Here is a 21,362-nt window from a genome sequence, read left to right as displayed (position 1 = left end):
GGTTCGGGGGAACAACCAGGGTTCTGGGAGGGCTGGAGACTAAAGGCATCTGAAGAAGCAAGAAGAAACCGAAAGAGGCAAAAGGCACTGGACAGTTTGTGGAGGGTTCTGAAGGACCTAATAAATCGGGGCCCGAGTCTGCCAGCGCTGAGTTTGTTCACAGAGCTTAGCAAAAGGAGTGATATAAACAGGTATTTCAGGGACCATCTGCTCCTCCCCCTTCAACCAAAAGGGTGAGCTCCTGGCGGGGAAGGCAGGAAGAAAACACCCAGGACGGCGCGCCCGGGGGCAGGACGAGGCTTTCCGCTGACACTTTACGCACCTGTTCTCGCAGGAGCTCAGCGCGGGGCACGGGAGAGGAAGCTCGACGGCCCCCGCGAGCGGCAGGAGCGGGCGGCGCCGAGGCCCGGCGGCCGGCGGATCCGCGGACGACGCCCGGCGCGTCCCAGACGCTCGGCCCCGTCCCAGAGTTTACTCCGCTTCCTCCGGTTTCGGGCCCTCGCCCCGTCAGCTGTGGCGATGAGGCACTCACAGCCTAAGTCGCCGGGAACTAAGGCCCCTGAGGAGAGACGCCGGGCGCCCGGGAGCGCCTTCGGCGGGCGGAGCCGTCGGCGGGGACCGGCCGGGATCGCCTCCAGCGCATCCCTCCGGGTAACCTCCGTCGCCCGCCTCCTCCAAGCCTCGCGAGACTTCCTCCTCGCGCCTGGGTGGGGTCAGCGCCCAGCGAGGGCTCCGCCCCCTCGAGCCGAAGTGCGTGAGGGTAGGGGCGGGCCCCGTCTACGTCCCTCCCCAATCGTCCACTCCGGGGCTTTAGCGCGTGCTCTCGCGAAGTCTCGCGAGCTTTTTCCAGGGAAACGGGCCTGGGTCGAGAAACGGAGCCGGGGAGCGCGGGTGGGCGGGCCTTGCGCTCCGGGCGCCGCAGCCGGGTTAGCCGCTGCCGTGGTTGGCAGCTCGCTGCTGGGGAGGCCCTCCGGTCCCTGACTGGAAGAGCTCGCGGGGAGAAGCGCTGGGGGGTCGGAGGCGGTTTCCCCCTCGGCCCCGCCCTCTTCCTGTTTGGTTAGCGACCTGGGCGCCTGGCCCACCCGGGGAAGGGGAGCTCGGCGGCGCTGGCCACAGCCTCCTGCGCACGCGCGAGCTCGGGAGCGTGCGTGTTTGTGCCCACGCGCAGGCGCGCGCTCCTGCTTGGGGGAGCCCGGGGGGAACCGGGGTGCTCGGAGATGAGCGGGGACAGCGTCGCCCCGCGTCACCGGAGCAGACACCCTTGACCGGGCGCTGACTCTCCCCGCGCGGCCAGCGGCTGCTGCAGAGGGGCTGTGGCCCGTGGCCTCTGCTGGTGTCCACTGCAGGACCAGTCACGAAAGTAAGCGACCTCGACCCGAGCGCTTCCCGTCCGCTCACCTCGTACTCTGCCCGTCCCGCCCGCCAGCAGAGTGGTCTAGGAGGTTTTTCCAGGAAAGGGGGGAAATGGGTTTGAAAGCTGGAGGTGAAAATAGCTGCTTCGTTTAAAAAAATCAGTTCTATTTGATGATCTCTCTTTACCATGTGCATTTCGAACGTGGATTGTCGATTCAGTGTACGATTTTTATTAGCGAAGCTAGGGAGTTAGCAGAGGCTCTTCTTATAAGAAAAAGTTTTACGGTTCCTTCTCCCCACCAACGTGATGGTAGCAACTAGGTTTTCTACGTGGGAAATAACTATGGCGTTTCTGAAGTTAAGGGGAGAGTGTGAATTTTGGATCCGTATCCTCTGCAGCGAAGACGTGGTGTATACAATTACCTTAGGAGATGTTATCTTGTTTGGGTTCTTTTCATTTGCTGTCACTCCTCTTTCCTGTTAATGCTCTCTCCCTCAGAAGTCTTGAAACGTTTTGGGGGAGGGACCCCCTTTCCGCCCCCAAATGCTGCCTTCTTTTATGGGTTTTTGTGGGTTATATCTGATTGGAGTCCATTAGCAAGGAACCTCAGAAGTGTCTTTGTCATTTACTACGTTTAGTATTTTGTAAGGGAGTCAAATATAATTATATGTAAATATGTCTTCTGACCATTTTAAGTTCATTCAGAAACCAAAAAAATATGTACGGACTTTAAATTTGCCTGTTCCTGGTAGAGTGACAGCCTCAGCAGCTGTAGCTCATCCCGTAATTTGATACAGTTTCCTTCTGGTCATGATCCCATTAAATCTTGTCCTTTGTTGGGTAAATTTCTTTGAACACTGATAATTCAAGTTCCCTACCACAAATTCTTGAGGAAAGACACATTAATAAATAATTTGGATAAATGTTAAGACATTGGGCTAATATGTTTTTCCTTTTACAGGTTAAAACAAAATGAAGATTTTTTCTGAATCTCATAAAACAGTATTCGTTGTAGATCACTGCCCTTACATGGCAGAATCATGCAGACAGCATGTTGAGTTCGATATGCTGGTGAAGAATAGGACCCAAGGAATCATCCCTTTGGCTCCCATATCTAAATCATTGTGGACTTGCTCAGTTGAATCTTCCATGGAATATTGTAGAATAATGTATGATATATTTCCTTTCAAAAAGTTGGTGAGTATTAAGTCTTGACGTATAAGTAAAGTCATGATTTGGGGATGCACTTAACTGCCTAAATATGATTTTTATGTAGAAAATTGTTTAAAAATTTGGCTTACAACTTTATTACCTTAAAAATATGATATGTCGATCTGCCCTTTGGGATTAATATATTGTGGGTATTTAATTGTGGCCAGTAATAGTAATAGTAGCCAACAATTACTGAGCACATACTTGTGCCAAGCATGTTCCAAAGTACTTCATATTCATTAACTTTTTTTTTTTAAAGATTTATTTTTGTTTATTTCTCTCCCCTTCCTCCCCAATCCTCCCATCCCCCCACCCCCCCATTGTCTGTTTCTGTGTCCATTCGCTGTGTGTTCTTCTGTGTCTTTTTGTTGTGTCATCTTGCTGTGTTACCTCTCCATGTGTGCGGCACCATTCCTGGGCAGGCTGCACTTTCTTTCGTCATGGGCAGCTCTCCGTGCGCGTGGGGCTCCCCTACGCGGGGGACACCCCAGCGTGGCACAGCACTCCCTGCACATATCAGCACTGCGCATGGGCCAGCTCCACATGGGTCAAGGAAGCCCCGGGTTTGAAACGCAGACCTCCCATGTGGTAGGCAGACACTCTTTATCTGTTGAGCCAAGTCCTCTTCCCTCATTAACTTTTAATTCTAACAATAATCCTATGATGGAGGTACTGTGGTTGCTGGGGCAGTATTCAAGGTCTATAACAACTACCATGGAACTGGCACTGACTGATAGTAGAGAACTCACACCTGCCCAAGCAGAGAGGATGTTGACTGTGAACAGTCAGATGGTCCTGGAATGAACCCACTGAATATCAGCCTTGTTTATTACTTCCATGTCAGAGATGAAGAACCTGAGGCAAAAAAGAAGATAAGCATCTTTCACTGGGCCACAGGGCTGAGTAGAGGCAGAGCCAGAATTTGAGCCCAGTTAGGCTGGCTGCTTGCAGTTTTAGTGACTGTGTGCTAAACTGCTGCAGGATTTGCTCATATTAGAAAGAAATGTGCCTCAGAATGCTAAGTGGGGATTGTTTTTATCAAGAAGAGAAATGAGTTAGTGGACTTGGCCCAGTGGTTAGGGCGTCCGTCTCCCACATGGAAGGTCCGCAGTTCAAACCCTGGGCCTCCTTGACCCGTGTGGAGCTGGCCCATGCGCAGTGCTGATGCACACAAGGAGTGCCGTGCCACGGTGTCCCCCGCGTAGGGGAGCCCCACACGCAAGGAGTGCTCCCCATAAGGAGAGCTGCCCAGCGCAAAAGAAAGTGCAGCCTGCCCAGGAATGGCACCACCCACATGGAGAACTGACACAAGATGATGCAACAAAAAAAAGAAAAACAGATTCGCATTCGCATGCCGCTGATAACAACAGAAGCGGACAAAGAAGACACAGCAAATAGACACGGAGAATGGACAACCGTAGTGGGGGGGGGAAGGGGAGAGAAATAAATAAGTAAATCTTAAAAAAAAAAATAAATGAAGATGATGTTAATTAAGATTATCTACAGTTTTCAGGATCTCCAAAGTTTTAGCTTAGGTTAGTGATTTGGTCAGCCACAAGTGGATGACATGATTTCCACCTCATTTGGAGCACCATGGCTAAGCCCCACAGGAACAGGAAGGCTGGACACAGCATGTCTAATGTTACACATTCACGTGTCTTCCAAATTTAAGTATAAGTTGTTTTTTAGTCTCTCTATAACTAGTTTTTTTGTACATTTTGTTGAGGGAAAAATATATATAATGGAAGAGAGGGTAATATAGTGATTTAAAACACAATCTTTGGTTCCAGTCCTGGCTTCATTAGCTATCAGTGATGTGACCTTGATCAAACTACTTAATCTCGCCAAGCCTCAGTTTCCTCCCATTTAAGCGTAACACCTTCCTATGATTGTTAAAAGATTTAAGTAATTTTATTTTAGTTTATTTTTTTTAAAGATTTATTTCTCTCCCCTTCTCCCCACCCCGGCACGGGAATCTGTGTTTCTTTCTGTTGTGTCATCTTGTAGTGTCAGCTCTCCATGTGTGCGATGCCATTCTTGGGCAGGCTGCACTTTCTTTCACACTGGGTGGCTCTCCTTACGGGGCGCACTCCTTGCGCGTGGGGCTGCCTTACGCCGGGACACCACTGCGTGGCGGGGCACTCCTTGTACGCATCAGCACTGCGCACGAGCCAGCTCCACATGGGTCAAGGAGGCCTGGGGTTTGAACCTCGGACCTCCATATGGTAGACGGATGCCCTAACCACAGGGCCAAGTCTGCCGCCAGATGTAAGTAATTTTAAATAAAGAGATAATGTAAGGCAAATGGCTGAGTAAAATACATTCCTGTCAGGTAAGCCTCAGGAGAGAAGGCCAATTATCAAACATTCCTTGGGGAAGGAAAATTGGTATCTCATGGATATTAGGAAAAAAGATCATGAATTAGATCATAGAGTCCAGGGGAAAGAAAGAAACCTCACCATTCTCACAAGCAGGAACATAATCATCATTTGATGTATTTTAATATATTCCTCACTGTCTTTATCATCTTACCCAACCAATAGTATTTTTAATCTGCATTTTATTTTAAAACTTAGACTTAAGTCTGAATCCATTATTTTTGCTCTCAGTGCCCTGTGTGATATGCTATTGCCTGTTTCTCCTTGCTTATCTCCTAACCCCTCTGCCTTTTCTGGTGCTTCTGTTCCTGTTACATGGTTAGAGGCCACTGCATTTGCAGGTTTTTTTTCCATAAAATTCTCTCCTCCTAGCTTTTTACATACCTGGCTTCTTTTGGTCGTTTTGGAGTTCCTGGCAGTTGCCACTATTGTAAAGAGCTCTTCTCTGACTACCTAATCTAAAGGAGCTAATCAGCTTCTTTTCATAGCCTTTTTTATGCTCTGACGTTATCTTGTATTTCTCCTTGTGCTGCCCTCCACCTTATATACCATCTATCCCTGTCACATGGTGGGTTACTGAAATGTTTTTATAACCCTAAACCTCCATCTCCCCAGTGCTAAGAGCAGCACCTGGCATGTACTAGGCATTGTAACTATAAAACGAAGGGATGAATCAATAAACTGTGTTAGAAATTGCATATCGTTTTAAAATAGGATGATGATTCAGTCAAACTGGAGCTGAATACTAATTGTTTCTTTGAAATCTGTTAGGTGAATTTCATCGTGAGTGACTCTGGAGCACATGTTCTAAATTCTTGGACTCAAGAGGACCAAAATTTGCAGGAGGTACGGTTAGGTTTGAGCTCTGTCCATTTTGGAAAACTATCTGATTGTTGTAATACTGTTTTTTAAATGATTTTTAAAAGTCAGTGTAGTATTTGCATGTAGTTTGAAAACACCAAGTAACACTAAAAGCCTTATAAAGAAAAAGACATCCAGTCCAATCTTTTCCCACTCTCCAGAAGCAACCTTTCAACTCCTGGTATTTGCTTCTGTATTTCTAAATAACTTGTTTTTACTGCTGTCTATTGAGTTCTGGGTTTAAACTTTATCCGTTTATTTTTGTTGTTGAGGAGGATTTACCTCTTTTCTGTTTCTCTCCTACCTGTGCCACACACCTGCCCTGGGTTCTGCAGGGCATGGTGTCTTGCCTTTTTCCGTTGTAGGCGCTTAGATTTCAGCTTAGTCCTCACCACTTCTCCATCCACTTCTCCATCCACTTCTGTCAAACATTTTTGTTGACCTCTCTCATTTGCTGTTATCTCCTCTTCCATTCCCTTCGTCTTTGTGGGCTCATGCGTTCTTGTTTTTGCTTTTTTACATTAAATTCCTCTACTATGGTTTTAAGGGGATTTTAGGAGGGAGCAGAAGTAAACATATGCTTAATCCATCAAGTTTATGCTTTTAAACATTATTTGTCTAAGGATGTTGAGTTTGTGGTAGCTTATATTCTGTGCTGCTGTTTAGTTGAGTAGAACATTTAATTTCGTATGTTCTTCACTGATGAATATGAACAGTAAAAGACAGGCTTGAGTGAAATATTTGAATATGCCATTTGAATTATTATATGAGTAAAAATTTCCTGATAATGGAAATAATTTCACCCAAGTTGAATTTCAAATGTAATATTTTTGAAGAAAAAAAGGTCTTGTAGTTTTTGGTTTGGGATGTAAACATAGCTAAACTTTCTTTCCTTCTTTTGAGGTGGTTCACTCAGGTAGACTTTTGTTTGGCTTGGCTTTGTGCTTATAGATATCACTCCAGAATGTTCTTATATACTCTTTCATTACTTGAAAAAATAATACTAAGGATTCTATCATTCTCCCGTCCTGACTTTTTGAAGAAGCATGTGTTCTGGTTTGCCTCTTTCAGGAGGTACTGTGAAAGAAGTTTGAAGCCTCTCTGTTGCATATGAATAGAAATATGCACAAATTAGTATATATCTCCCTTACTGCACGTCTGCATTCAAGGAACAGGTATGCATTTGATAATAGTGGGTATGCTGATCAAAAGAAAATTACTACTGCTCTCTGCTTTCTGAAGGTGAAGGTAGATTCATATGACATTGACTGTTTTTAAATAGCAGAGTGGGGAACCCCCAATCAGAAGGCAACTATGTAGCAAAGTAATGTTCACAATGATATAAAAGAACTGACATTTTGTATAAATTATATATAGTCTCGTCTATTTAAAAACATTTAACATTTGAGCCTTCCTTATCCACATCCCACCTTTCTCTAGTCATTAGGAATAATTATAAGAAGCAAGTAAAATAGACTGCAGAATATTTGAGCTGGAAAAATCTTAGCCATCCTTTATTTCAAATCCTTCGTTGTACATGTGATGGAACCAAGGCCCACAGGGGCCTGAGTAGTTTGATTTATATAGCTAAGTCCCGGGTTCTTTCCATTATATGACACATAACTATTTTTTATTAAAAAATTGTTATGCCTTGGGAGTTTGGCATTGGTTTTTTGTTTTGTTTTTAATAGAGTAAATAAAACTTAAAATTGACACACTAATGTGGGACAGGTTCTATTATTATTTCTATTTTTAGGTTAGGAAAAAGGCTCAGAGAGATTGGTCAGGCTCACACAGCTAATTAAATGCAGAGCCCCATTTGAATCCACATCGATCTGACTCCAAAGCCAAGCTCTTTTCTTTCTGCTGCTTTCCCCAGTGCTACAGTCCTCCTACCCCAAAAAGCTACTTTTTATTGAACTTCTCCCATGTACTGGGGACTTTATACAGCCATTTATAAATTATCTTTTTTTGTTGACTTTTTATGACTAGGTAATATCCATGTAGTTTATTTAATTTTATTTTTTATGTATCTTTTTTTAAAGTTAATAGATCACACAAAATCCATGTAGTTTTAAAATAAAACTTTGTGTATACACATACACACACACACCTGTGTGTTATGTGTGTATTTATGAAAGGTAAACCTTGAAAAGTTTCCTTCCCACTCATCCCCTGTCCTAGTCAGTCATGTGCTAGAGCCGGCTTGGGAAAGCTGATTCTGTGCATCACCAGTTCTGCTTTCAGTGGTATCACATTTGTAGGTTGAAGTCAGCCATACTGGGAATATTTAATCATAGAGATTAGCAAACATTACAAATCAGGGCTTTTATTATTTTTTTGCAGAGCTGGTTTCCCAGTATACCAGCTACTTATTCCCAGTACTTGTTGTTTTTTAAAGATTTATTTTTTATTTATTTCTCGCCCCCATTTTCTGCTCTCTGTGTCCATTTGCTGTGTGTTCTTTTGTGTCCACGTGTATTCTTGTCAGCAGCACCAGGAATCTGTGCCTCTTTTTGCGTCAGCTCTCCGTGTGTGCGGCGTCATTTGCGGGCAGGCTGAACTTTCTTTTGCGCTGGGCGGCTCTCCTTAAGGGGCACACTCCTTGCGCATGGGGCTCCCCTATGTGGGGACACCCCTGCGTGGCAGGGCACTCCTTGCGCGCATTGGCACTGCACTTGGGCCAGCTCACCACATGGGTCAGGAGGCCCTGGGTTTGAACTATGGGCCTCCCATGTGGTAGACGGATGCTCTGTCTATTGAGCCAAGTCTGCTTCCCTCTATCACTTGTTGATAGTTTCTTACTGGTTGTTCCAGAGTATCATTATGCATATACAAGGAAATACAGATACATATTCTTTTTTCCTTTATTTACACAAAAGGTTACAAATTTTACACATAGTTCGTTGTCTTACTATTTTCACAACAGTACAGGTACACCTTGTTGTATTGCGGTTTGCTTTATTGTGTTTCACAGATAATGCATTTTTTATAAATTGAAGGTTTGTGGCGACCCTGTGTCGAATAGGTCTATCAGCATGTGCTCCCTTCGTGTCTGTGTCACATTTTAATTAAGGTATGTACATTGTTTTTTTAGACATAATGCTATTGCACACTTAATGGACTGCAGTATATTGTAAACAAAACTTTTATATGCACGGGGAAACAAGAAAATCCTTGTGACTCATTTTATTGCAACATTTGCTTTATTGCGGTGGTCTGGAGCCTAACCCGTAATATCTCCAAGGTATGCCTGTATATCTTGGGAATCTTTTCCATGTTAATATATAGTGAAAGTGCTTGCTTTTTTGTTATATCTGCATAGTTTCCTACTGGATGAGTGATAAATTGTTTAGTCTTCAATTGATAGGTGTTTTTTGCTTTTTCCATTCTGTAGTGAATAATAGTATACATTTATCATTTTGCTGTTTGGAAGTTGATTTGTAGACTGTATTTCCCAAAGTGCTGGGTCATAGGGTGTAACAATTATAATTGATAGGTACCGGCAAATTCCTTTCCATAAGACTTGTACCAGTTTACCTCCTGGCAGTGTGCAAAACATGGTTATACTGTTTATAATGCTTAGAACAATCATGTGGGATGAGTATTCACATTTAACTTACAGCTATATAGGTTCAGAGAAACCAAATTTCATAGTTAAAAGAGCATCCCTTTTTCTAATCATGGTGGATAATAGGATTTTTCTTTACTTTTAACATTTTACAAATTTCTCATTGTTTTAATTGAAAACTTAGTAGTCTTTGATCTGCATTGTTTTTTATTTGTAGGTGGTTTTTCATTTTTTTAAAAAATCACTTATTCTAGAGTATTGGTAGTCTAGGAATATGGCTCATTATACTTTACATTAGTATTTTATAAACTCTTCGAGTATTTTGAGATATTAACTCTTGTAATGCTGAATCTTATGGATATTCAAAATATCAGTTAGATGGATAACTTTTTTATGTTAATAAATATTCTAGGGGAGTGGATATGGCTCAAGCAATTGAGCGCCTGCTTCCCACTTAGGAGGTCCTGGGTTTGGTTCCTGGTGCCTCCTAAAAAAAAAAAAGCCAAAACAAACGAAAAAACCAACTCAGGGGAGCCAACGTGGCTCAGTAGTTGAGCACCAGCTCCCACACAGGAGGTCCTGGATTCAATCCCTGGCTCTAATACCTGAAAAATAAAAAGTAAAGTAGAATATTCCATGAGAGTTTTATATATTTTCTTCATTCATCCCTAAGAATGTGTGGAATTGTGACAAATGTACCAAAAAATAACATGAGATTATACTGTCATAGTATATTAAATGTTCGCACACTCTTTTTAATAGCTTTATTACAATATAATTCACATACCATGTGTTTCATCCACTTAAAGTGTATAATTCAGTGGTTTCTAGTATAGTCACATGTATGTACAAACCATCAGCACAGTCAATTTTAGAACATTGTCATCCCCTCACATATCCTAAAAAAAAAATCCTCTCTACTAATTTAGCTGTCAATCCTCCTGTCCCCACAATCCCCTCCATCCCCAAGGAATCACTAATCTACTTTTTCTGTATATACATGTGCCTCTTCTAGACATTTCATATGAATGGAATCATGTAATACATGGTTTGTTTTTTAATTTATGAATTTTGAATCACTCCTTCTATAAGGGCGTATGTCATCACTAAAACGTTGTGGTTAATGACTAAATCTTGTACAAATCTCTTTGGCCTCATTATGTTGACACCTGGTATACCATAAATTTCTTATGATATATAAAATGTGTGATTTTGATTACAACATATTCATGATGTCTCCTAAACCATAACTGTGCTTGGCAATCTCTGTTTACCTTGGGTGATTAGCCTGCAGGGTGGGTGTTGATTGTGAACTCTGTCACATTGGTTAACAGACATATGATATGTGTGTAGTTTTGTAGTTTTTGTTCGTTTTGACACTGCTTCAGTTTATTTTGTGAAGCTTTAACCAAAATCAACTTTCTAAGTAGGCTATGTTTTTGCATTGATATTAACCATGGTTTTCCTGTAACTCTTTGTTTTCTTGCTATGAATTATTAATATTACTTAGATTTTTTGTAACTTTGCTTCATAATTTCAGATTCTCTCATCTCTCTATTACTTAAATTTTATTTCAGTAACATGTACAACCTCATATTTCCCCTTTAACACATTCAGGTGTGTAATTCCATAGTGTTAATCACATTTCCAGTGTTGTGCTCCCATCACCCCCATCCATTACCACAGATTTTCCTTAATGCCCAACAGAAATTCTGTACCTTAACTCCCCACTCTGTAACTCTTCCTAGCCCCTGTTAACCTGTATTCTAGTTCCTGACTCTATGAGTTTGCTTATTCTAAGTATTTCATATCCATGAAACCATACAATATTTGTCATTTTGTGTCTGGCTTATTTTATTCAACATGATGCCTTCAAGATTCATCCATGTTATCACATTTATCAGAACCTTGTTCCTTTTCAAGGCTGCTTAATAGTCCATTGTATGAATATATCAGTTTTGCTTTTCCATTCATTTGTTGATGGACACTTGGGGTGCTTCTACCTTTTAGCTATTTTGAATGATATGGCTATGAACATGGGTGTATAACTGTTTGATCCCTATTTTCAGTTCTTTTGAACTTAGAAGTGGGATTGCCATAAATCATATAGTTATTCTGTAGTTTCTGAGCTGTTTTCTACAGTGGCTATACCATTTTACATTCCCATCAACAGTGAATGAGAGTTTATATTTATCCACAGCCTCTCCAACACTTATTTTCCATTTTTTACATAGAATCCATTCTAGTGAATGTGAATTGGTATCTTATTGTGGTTTTGATTTGTATTTCCTTGATGGCTAATGATATTGAGCATCTTTTCGTGGACTTTTTGGCCATTTGTATATTTTCTTTGTAGAAATGTCTACTCAGGTCTTTTGACAAATTTTTATTGGGTTGTTTTGTCTTTGCTGTTGAGCTATAAGATTTCTTTATTCTGCAAATTCTCAAACCCTTTTGAAATACATGGTTTCCAAATATTTTCTCCCATTCTATATGTTGTCTTTGTATTTTTTTAAACAAATGAGTTTTATCAATACATATTAATAAAGTGTATAATTCGTCCAAAGTGTACAATCAGTTGTATTTGTTATAATCACATTGTTGTGCCTTTATCATGTCCATCTGTATTACAGCATTTTCATTATTCCAATAATAATAATAAAAAACTAAAGAAACCAGAAAAACCTCATCCCCTCAATCTCTTTATGCTTCCCTTGTTGAACACAGCTGCTATTCCGTTTCTTTCTTACTAGTTTATTTGTATTTTGTACAGTCAGTAATATATGCAATTTCACTCATATTCATATTTCACATGAGGTTTCACTATGTTATATAGTCCCATGTTACGTTTTTTAGCTTTCCTTCTAGTAATATGCAGGACCTTAGACTTTCCCTTTCAACTACTGTCATTCCATATATTAGCACTGCTAATTATAAGCACTATGATGTGCTGTCACCATTTCTATTCATTTCCGAAGATTTATAAACATTTTTACCAATTCTGCACAGATGAACCCTCAGCTTTCCCTTCTCTACTTTCATTCTATTTTTGGGTGCCCTATATTCTAGTTATTAACTCCATGAGTTTACACAATGTATTTAGTGCATAATATCACAGTCATACATTATTTGTCCTTTTGTGTCTGATTTGCTTCCTTCAACATAATGTCCTCCAGGTTCATCCACATTATCATAAGCTTCACAACTTCATTTCTTCTGACAGCTATATGATATACTATCATGTGTATACACCACAGTTTGTTTACCCATTCATTGGTTGTTGGACACCTGGGTTGTTTTTATTTTTTGGCAATCGTGAATAATGCTGCTATGAACATCAGTGTGCATGAATTTTCTTGGTGAAGTCCTTTGCACAAAAGCTTTTAATTTTGATAATATACTATTTATCTATTTTTTCTTTTTTTGCTTGTGCTTTTGGTTTAATTTCTAAGAAACTATTGCCCAACACAAGGTTCTGAAGATACATCCTTACATTTTCTTCTAGGAGTTTTATAGTTATGGTTCTTGTATTTAGGTCTTTAATCCATTCTGAGTTGTATAAGGTGTGAAGTAGGGGTCCTCCTTTCTTTTTATAAGTGGACATCCAGTTTTCCTGGCACCATTTGTTCAAGAGTCTGTCCTTTCCCAATTGAGTGGCCTTTGCCCCCTTGTCAAAAATCGATTGACCATTAATAAGAGGATTGATTTCCGAACTCTCAATTCCATTGGGCTATATGTCTGTCCTTGTGCTTGTACCATGCTGTTTTCATTACTGTGGCTTTGTAAAAAGTTTTTTGTTGTTTGGTTATTTTTTTGTAATAAGTTTTACGATTGGGAAATGTGAGTCCTCCAACTTTATGTTTCTTTTTCAAGATGACCGTGGCTATTCAGGACCCCTTACACGTCCATATAAATGTGATGATTCACTCTCCCATTTCTGCAAAGAAGGCTATTGTAATTTTTATTGGGGTTCCATTGAATCTGTAAATCACTTTGGATACAATTTACATCATAGCAATATTTAGTGTTCTAATCCATGAACATGGACTATCCTTCCACATTAATTTGTCTTTGACTTCTTTTGGCAACGTTTTATAGTTATTCTGTACACAAGTCCTTTACATCCTTGGTTAAATTTGTTCCTTTATGTATGATTCTTTTAGTTGCAATTGTAAATGGAATGTTTTTTTCTTAATTTCCTCCTCTGATTATTCATTGCTAATGTACAGAAACACTACAGATTTTTGTGCGTTGATCCTAAACCCTGCCACTTTGCTGAACTTGTTTATTACCTCTAGTAGCTTTGTTGTAGATTTTTAAGGACTTTATGTATAGGATCATGTTGTCTGCAAATAGTGAAAAGTTTCACTTCTTTCTTTTCAATTTTGCAAAGAAATTTCTTGTCTAATTATTCTAGGTAAAACTTACAGTATAATGTTGAATAATAGTGCTGACAGTGGGCATCCTTGTCTGTTTCTAATCTTAGAGGGAATGCTTTCACTCTGATGTAGGTGTAGGTTTTCATATATGGCCTTATCATGTTAATGAAGTTTCCTTCTATTCCTGGTTTTCTGACTGCTTTTTATCTATAAGGGATGCTGGAAATTGTCAAATGCCTCTTCTGCGTTAATTGAGATGATCATGGTTTTTTCCCCCTTTGTTCTGTTAATGTAGTATATTACATTAATTGAGTCTGTCGAACTACCCTTGCATACCTGGGATAAATCCCATTTGATCATGGTTTGTAATTTTTTTAATGTACTATTGGATTTGGTTTGCTAGTATTTTGTTGAGGCTTTTTGCATCTATAATCAGGGATATTATGAGTTTCTCTTCTTATGGTGTCTTTATCTGGCTTTAGTGTGAGGGCAATTTGACCTCATAGAATGAGGTAGGTAGTGTATTAGTTAGCCAAAAGGGTGCCGATGCAAAGTACCAGAAATCTTTTTTTTTTTTTTTAAGATTTATTTTTATTTATTTAATTCCCCTCCCCTCCCCCGGTTGTCTGTTTTTCTGTGTCTTTTTGCTGCGTCTTGTTTCTTTGTCCGCTTCTGTTGTCGTCAGCGGCACGGGAAGTGTGGGCGGCGCCCTTCCTCGGCAGGCTGCTCCCTCCTTTGCGCTGGGCGGCTCTCCCTATGGGCGCACTCCTTGCGCGTGGGGCTCCCCTACGCGGGGGACACCCCTGTGTGGGGGGGCACTCCTTGCGCGCATCAGCACTGTGCATGGGCCAGCTCCACACGGGTCAAGGAGGCCCGGGGCTTGAACCGTGGACCTCCCATGTGGTAGACCAACGCCCTAACCACTGGGCCAAAGTCGGTTTCCCCAGAAATCTTTTTAAAAGGTTTATTTCTCTCCCCTCCCTCCTCTGTTGTCTGCTGTGTCCATTTGCTGTGTGTTCTTTTGTGTCTGCTTGTATTCTCATCAGGTGGCACTGGGAATCTGTGTCCCTTTTTGTTGCGCTATCTTGCTGTGTCAGCTCTCCATGTGTGCGGTGCCACTCCTGGATGGGCTGCGATTTCGTGCAGGGCGGCTCTCCTTGCGCAGGGGCCGCTCCTTGGGGGGGGGGCAGGTCCCTTACGCAAGGGCATCCCTGTGTGGGCCAGCACTCCTTGCACGCAACAGCGTTCCACATGGGCCAGCTCCCCGCATGAGCCAGGAGGCCCTGGGTATCAAACCCTTGGACTTCCTATATGGTAGGTGGATGCTTTATCAGTTGAGCCATATCCACTTCCCCCAGAAATCTGTTGTCTTTTATAAAGGGTATTTATTTGGGGGTAAAAGCTTACAGTTACAAGGCCCCAAAGAGTTAACTCAGGGTTCCATAAGAGGTGCTTTCTCACCTTAGTCAGTTGCCATGTGTTGAAGCAGGATGGCAGGTGATGTCCGTGAGGGTTCAGCCTTCCTTCTTTCTATTAAGGCTCCATGGGCCCAGCCAGCTTCTTCCATCTCAACTGTAGGCTCACATAGGGTTTATTTTTTTCTGACTCAGTTGCTTTGTTCTCTTCAGCTGTGAGCCAGCAGGCAAATGACTCATATCTGCCCAGGCTTTAGTTATTTAAACCTTTGGCATCTTTGGAGCTCTTTCTCTTCTTCTTTATCTTCTTCTGTGTCTTCTTCAGTAAGTGTCCATTTATATCAGCCCACCAAGGGGGCAGGGACTTAACCTGAGTTACACCCTACTCACATGGTCAAATCAAAGCCCTAATCTTAACATAAGTTAATCAAAGACATCTCAACGGAATCGAATACAACCAAAGGATATCACAGCCCAGAGGAACAGACCAGTTTACAAACAGAATCCTTATCTTTTTTGGGGTTCATAAATAATCTCAAACTGCCACAGGTAGTGTTCCTTCCTCTTCAGTTTTTTGGAGGTGTTTGAACAGGATTGCTGTTAATTTTTCTTAGAATGTTTGGTAGAATTCTCCTGTAAAGCCATCTGGTTCTGAGCTTTTCTTTCTTGGTAGGTTTTTTTATTTTTTGACAGATTCAGTCTCTTTACTTGTAATTGGTCTGTTGAGATCTTCTCTTGCTTCTAGAGTCAGTAAAGGTTGTTCATGTGCTTCTAGAACTTGTCTTTTCCATCTAGATTGTCTAGTTTGTTTGTATGCAGTTCATCATGTCGTTATCATTTTTATTTCCATGGGGTAAGCAGAAATTTTATCCCTTTCATTTCCGATTTTAAGTATTTGCATGCTCTTTCTTTCATATTCTGTGTAGCTAAAGATTTGTCAATTTTACTGATCTTTTCAAAGAACCAATTTGTAGTCTTGACTGTTTTTTTATTCTTGATTTTATTTATTTCTGCCCTAATCTTTGTTATTTCCTACCATCTTTTTGCTTTGGATTTAGTTTGCTGTTCTTTTTCTGATTCCTCCAGGTGTGTAGTTAGGTCTTTGATTTATGCTCTTTCTCCAAATGTAAGCATTTAGGACCTTAAATTTCTAAGATAACTTTTGCTGTGTCCATACGTTGATATGTGGTGTTCTTGTTTTCATTCTTTTCAAGATATTTACTAATTCTTCTTGTGATTTCTTCTTTGAGCCCTTGATTATTTGAGTATTAACTTTTGTATATTTGTGGATTTTCTAGTTCTCCACCTGTTACCGATTTTTAGCTTCATTCTGTTGTGGTAAGAGAAGCTGCTTTATATAATTTCAATCTTTTTAAATATACTTGAGACTTTTTCTCTGACCTACCATGTGGTCTGTGCTAGAGAATGATCCATGTACGCTAGAGAAGAATGTGTGTCCTGCTCTTTTGGTTTGCTGTGTTTGGTAGGTCTAGTTCATGTATCATCTGGTAGGTGTGTTTGGTAGGTCTAGTTCATGTATCATCTTATTCAGTTTCTTGGTTTTCCTATTGATCATCTGTCGAGATGTTCTGTCCCTTGATGAAAGTAGTGTATTGAAGTCTCCAAGTATTATTGTAGAGGTATCTGTTTCTCCCTTCAGTTTTACCCATGTTTTCCTCATGTATTTTGGTGCTCTGTATTTGTGTATTAAGTATTTCTGATTGTTATTTTTTCTCGGTAGATTAACTGTTTATTAATATATAATGTCCTTTCCTCTTATAACAGCTTTTGACTTAAAGTCAGAATATTAGTATATAGGTACCCTCGCTCTCTCTTGATTCCTATTTGCCTGGATTATCTTTCTTTCATTTTCAACCTATTTGTTTCTTTTGGTCTAAGATGAATCTCTTGTAAGCAACATATAGTTGGGTCGTGTTTTATTTTTATGTTTTGGATCATTTAAAGGCCAACTGTGCCTTTTGATTGGGGAGTTTAATCCATTAACATTCATTGTTAATATTGTAAAAGTGCTTCTGCCATTTTGTCCTTTTTTTTTTTGTCATATCTTTTTTGCCTCTCTCTTCCTTTATTGTAGGCCTCATTTGTGTATAGTTGATCTTTTGTGATGTAACTGATTGATTCTCATTTCCATTTCTATATATATTTTAAATACTTTCTAATAGTTAACCTTAGAGTTTGTATTATACAACCTAAGTCTAGAAGCTACTATATTGAAGAGATAACCAGTTTAACTTCAATAGCATACATATTCTCTGTTCCCGTGTCCTTCCATTTTCCCTTTTTAAGTTGTTTTAGTCCCATGTTGCCTCTTTATATTTTATCATTATTAGGAAATATGGTACTTATTCAATTGCATTCTAACTCTTATAGTAATGAAGTTCTATATTGAAGATGGAGTATTATTGGGCTTTGCATTACATCCCTTTAATGATCTCCATGAAGACCTTCCCTTCTTCAGGCTGCCCCCAGCTGCTCTCCTTTTCCTTCCAGCCTGGAGAGCTCTCCTTACAGCAGTTCTTCTAGGGCAGGTCTTGGGTGACCAGCTCTTTCAGTTTTTGTTTATCTGTGACTGTCTTAAATTCTCCCTCTTTTTTGAATGACAGTTTTGACAGATAAAGAATTTTTGGTTGGCAGTTTTTCTCAGGGCCTTAAATATATCATACCACTGCCTTCTCGTATTTGTGGTTTCTGATGAAAAATTGGTACTTAACCTTGTTGCACATCCCCTATATGTGATGAATTGCTTTTTTTTTTTAAATAAGTGCTGTTTTATTAGGATATGATCATAGGTTTACAGAAAACCCATGTAAAAAAATACAGCATTCTCATATGACCCCCCTTTTGTTGACCCTTTGCATTAATGTGGTACCTTGTTACACTTGATGAAAGAATATTAAAATATTACTGTTAACATAGTCCATAGTTTACATTAGGTATTTTTTTTCCCGTATACCACCCTGCTATAAACACCTTGTAATGGTATTGTACATAGGTTGTAATTCATGAAAAACATTCTTACGTTTGTATAGATTACTTTTTCTTGATGCTTTCAGAATTCCCTCTTTATCTCTGGCATAGGTCTATTAGAGTTTATTCTGTTTGGAGTACATTGCACTTCTTTGGGCATGTATATTTATGTCTTTCATAAGAGTTGGGAATTTTTGGCCATTATTTCCTTAAATATACTTTCGGACCCTTTTCCCTTCTCTTTGCTTTCTGGGACTCCCCTAATTGTATGCTTCATGCTGTCACACATTATTACCCTCCCTCCCCCCCAGATGGCTCCTTCATCTTTTTGCTCATTGTTTTTGCTCATTTGTCTGCTTGTTATTTTTGCTCATTGTCTGCTCCATTGTCATCATCTTATCCCTTATTTCTGTATTCACCATTAGTTTATTAATATTTTCCCTCATTTCCTTGAATTGATTTAGCAGATTTACTTGAACTTTTTTGATAAGTTGTTCCCAAGTCTGTGTCTCCTCTGAAATTTTAGCTTGTTCCCTTGACTGAGCCATATGCTTCTTTCTTAATATGGCTCCTCGTTTTTGGCTGATGTCTGTACATCTGATTGTTTTGGTATGCTAACTCCAGTTTTTTTGGCTATGTGTTACAGCTCTTCTTGGATGCTTGGTCCAGCTTATACCTAACCTTGAAAGCAACCCGTGCTTAACTGTTCAGATTTTCTCAGGTCTTCTGCACCTGTTTTTTATCCTGGTACAATTTTTAAGGTTGCCCTTTTATGTGCAGTTGCTTCACCTCCAGAAGGCTTGCTTTCTTCTGTTGCTTTTCCAGAAAGCCTGCGCTATTCTGTTTGTTTTTGTGCAGATTCCCCCCTCCCAGCTCCTGTGATTTGCGTAACTGCCGTCCCTCACTTATTGCCCCCTTTTCATTACAGTTTTCAGTGCTGGGCCTTTGCTCCCACAGAGCAGTTCAGTTTTCCTCTTTTTCCATAAGACTTTTCTACCTCTGGTCATTTCCATATTAGGGTATTCCACCCCAGGGAGCCAGATGAGATCAGTGTTTAAAAAGGCCTGGATTTTCATTTAAGTGCTCCAGCAGTTAGAGACCAGCTGGGGGTATGCAACTTTACAACCTTGTTTCCTGCCCCCCCCCTTTTTTATTGTAATTAACAGCTTATTTTATTAGTCAGGTTCCCTTAATTCATAAAGCCAAAGCATCATTCCTAGAATTAGGGGTGGAATGAGGAGATAGAGAGCACAGGTCTTTCTACCAAATGTGAAAAGAGAGGTCCGACAGAGGCCTTTTGGAGTTGAATGAGTGAAACCAGGGGCGTTACAGGTGATTATTGCTGTGCTCAGCAAAAGAGTGCCTGGCTGAAGGGCCACATGGGGGCTGAAATCCAGCCCATACTCTGCTTGCCAAGCCCTGGGCCTTCTCAGAGCTGGGTCAGCTCAAAAGAAAGATTCCTACACGAGGGGCACCGTTTCCTAATTTGCATGAAGATGCTGTAAGTGCTTTGGAGACTTGGGGTCTAAGTGGAGCATCTTGGGGCTTGGCTCTGCTCCATTGCAGGCTTGGGGACTGCAACAAAGACAACAGACAGCAAGCTCTGCAGGGGGAGAAGGGGCCCCGTCCTCACACTCCAGAGCTAGGCCTGCCTGAAGCTCCTGTCAGCACAGAAACACCCTCTCAGTCCTGCTCAGGAGGTCCCACTCCGCGATGAAAACGCCTGGATGAGCGTTCCTGAGACTGGCGGCACTGCACGGGCTCCTTGGCTTTCTCTTGTGTTTCTTACATTCCATGTCCGTGTTGACTTGCGTCAGAGTTTCATTCTCTAGCTGGGAAATGGTGCTTGTTTTGTTTGTTTTGTTTTTAAAGATCCTTAGATTACAAAAATGATACATAAATGTAGGGGATTCCCATATGCCCCACTGCCTCCCCCTTGAGCACTTTCCCACGTTTACATCCTTTGTTGGTGTGGTACATTTCTTACAACTGAACACGTATTGGAGACTTGCCAGTAAGTGTGGATTATAGTTTACATTGCCGTTTACACTCTCTCCCACACAACTTTCTAAGTTATGACAAGCTGTATAATGGCCTGTATTTGTCATTGCATGTCATTCAGGTCACGTCCAGTCTTTCCTGGGCCCTTTTGTATAAACACGTTTGCCAGCTCCGTGGGTTCTGCCCTGGTTCCGTGTGGCTTTGGGTCCCTGCTGAATGAGCCTGGTTTCTGATTCACTCCTGTAGCGGCTCTGTGGTCAGTGACCCTGACGGGGTACACCTGGGCCCAGGTGCTTCTGCTGTGTGGGGGAGGGGTCTACCTGGCAGGGCCCAGTTGCAGATCCCCATCTTCTTTGGTGTTTTTTCATTTTCCTTCAGTTCAGCATTGCGGAGTCCTCCACTCTCCCTTGTCCTCCAGAGAGGGATTTGTCCCAGTGTTTGGAACTAGCTGTTTCGGGGAGACCTTTCTGAGGGGTGTCTTCTGTTGCCATCTTGATGACCGCTCATATGTGGTTTTTCAGGACTGGCTTCTTTCACTTACCTTAATGTTTTCAAGATTAATCCCTGTTGTGGCATACATTGTATGGATGGACCACATTTTCTTTATCTGTTAGTTGATTGGCATTTGGGTTGTTTCTGCCTCTTGTCTATTACAAAAAATGCTGTTGTAAACATTTGTATACAAATTTTTGTGTGGACATACGTTTTCATTTTTCCTGGGTATGTATATAGCAGTGGAATTGTTGGGGAATATGGGAACCTATATTTAGCATTTTGAGGAACTGCAAAACTGTTTTCCAAAAAGCACCTATACCATTTTACATTCCCACCAGCAGAGAATAAGGCTTCCTATTTCTCCATATCCTGGCCAGTACTTCTTACTGTCTGACTTTTTGATTCTAGCCATCCTCGTCGGTGTGAAGTGGTAACTCATTGTGAATTTGATTTCCATTTCTCTAATGACTAATGATACTGAGCACTTTTTCATGTGTGTGTTGGTTATTTGTATATCTTCCTTAGAGAAATGTCTGTTCATCCTTTGCTTATTTTTTTAACTGGGGTTATTTATCTTTTTAGTATTAATTTGTATGAGTTTCTTTTTATATTCTGGATGCAAGACCCTTATCAAATAAGTGATTTGCAAGTACTTTCTCTCATTCTATAAATTGTCTTTTTACTTTCTTAACAATTTTGAATTTATTT

The 21,362-nt window shown here is 40.9% G+C and overlaps 2 protein-coding genes across 8 annotated transcripts in view; one reads left to right on the top strand and one right to left on the bottom strand.

Annotated features, from left to right (window-relative positions):
• FGFR1OP2 (FGFR1 oncogene partner 2) overlaps window positions 1-742 on the bottom strand; it is a 29,447-nt gene extending 28,705 nt beyond the window's left edge. For 2 of the 5 annotated variants that reach the window (XM_058282931.2, XM_004479948.5), the window contains exon 1: window positions 323-722. The gene's annotated coding sequence lies outside the window, so the exon portion shown is untranslated. Of the gene's footprint in view, window positions 1-322 lie in introns of all 5 variants that reach the window. The other 3 variants (XM_004479950.5, XM_058282932.2, XM_004479949.5) reach the window with 3 other exon arrangements.
• Window positions 743-828: 86 nt separating this feature from the next.
• Window positions 829-21,362, top strand: part of INTS13 (integrator complex subunit 13) — a 47,786-nt gene continuing 27,252 nt past the window's right edge. Inside the window, exons 1-5 of one of the 3 annotated variants that reach the window (XM_071210217.1) lie at window positions 881-1,360; window positions 2,316-2,551; window positions 5,716-5,790; window positions 6,877-6,980; window positions 8,903-9,052. Coding sequence is in view for 1 of the 3 variants with exons in the window: in XM_004479946.3 (XP_004480003.1) it covers window positions 2,327-2,551; window positions 5,716-5,790 (300 nt within the window). In the remaining 2 variants the exon portion in view is untranslated. Of the gene's footprint in view, window positions 1,361-2,315; window positions 2,552-5,715; window positions 5,791-6,876; window positions 6,981-8,807; window positions 8,882-8,902; window positions 9,053-21,362 lie in introns of those variants that run through there. The other 2 variants (XM_004479946.3, XM_071210218.1) reach the window with 2 other exon arrangements.

This window comes from Dasypus novemcinctus, chromosome 20 (assembly GCF_030445035.2).
Source record: "Dasypus novemcinctus isolate mDasNov1 chromosome 20, mDasNov1.1.hap2, whole genome shotgun sequence".
In the NCBI taxonomy this organism is placed as follows: Eukaryota; Metazoa; Chordata; class Mammalia; order Cingulata; family Dasypodidae; genus Dasypus; species Dasypus novemcinctus.
Note: the sequence above shows the minus strand (reverse complement) of the source record. Positions and strands in the feature narration are given on the sequence as shown.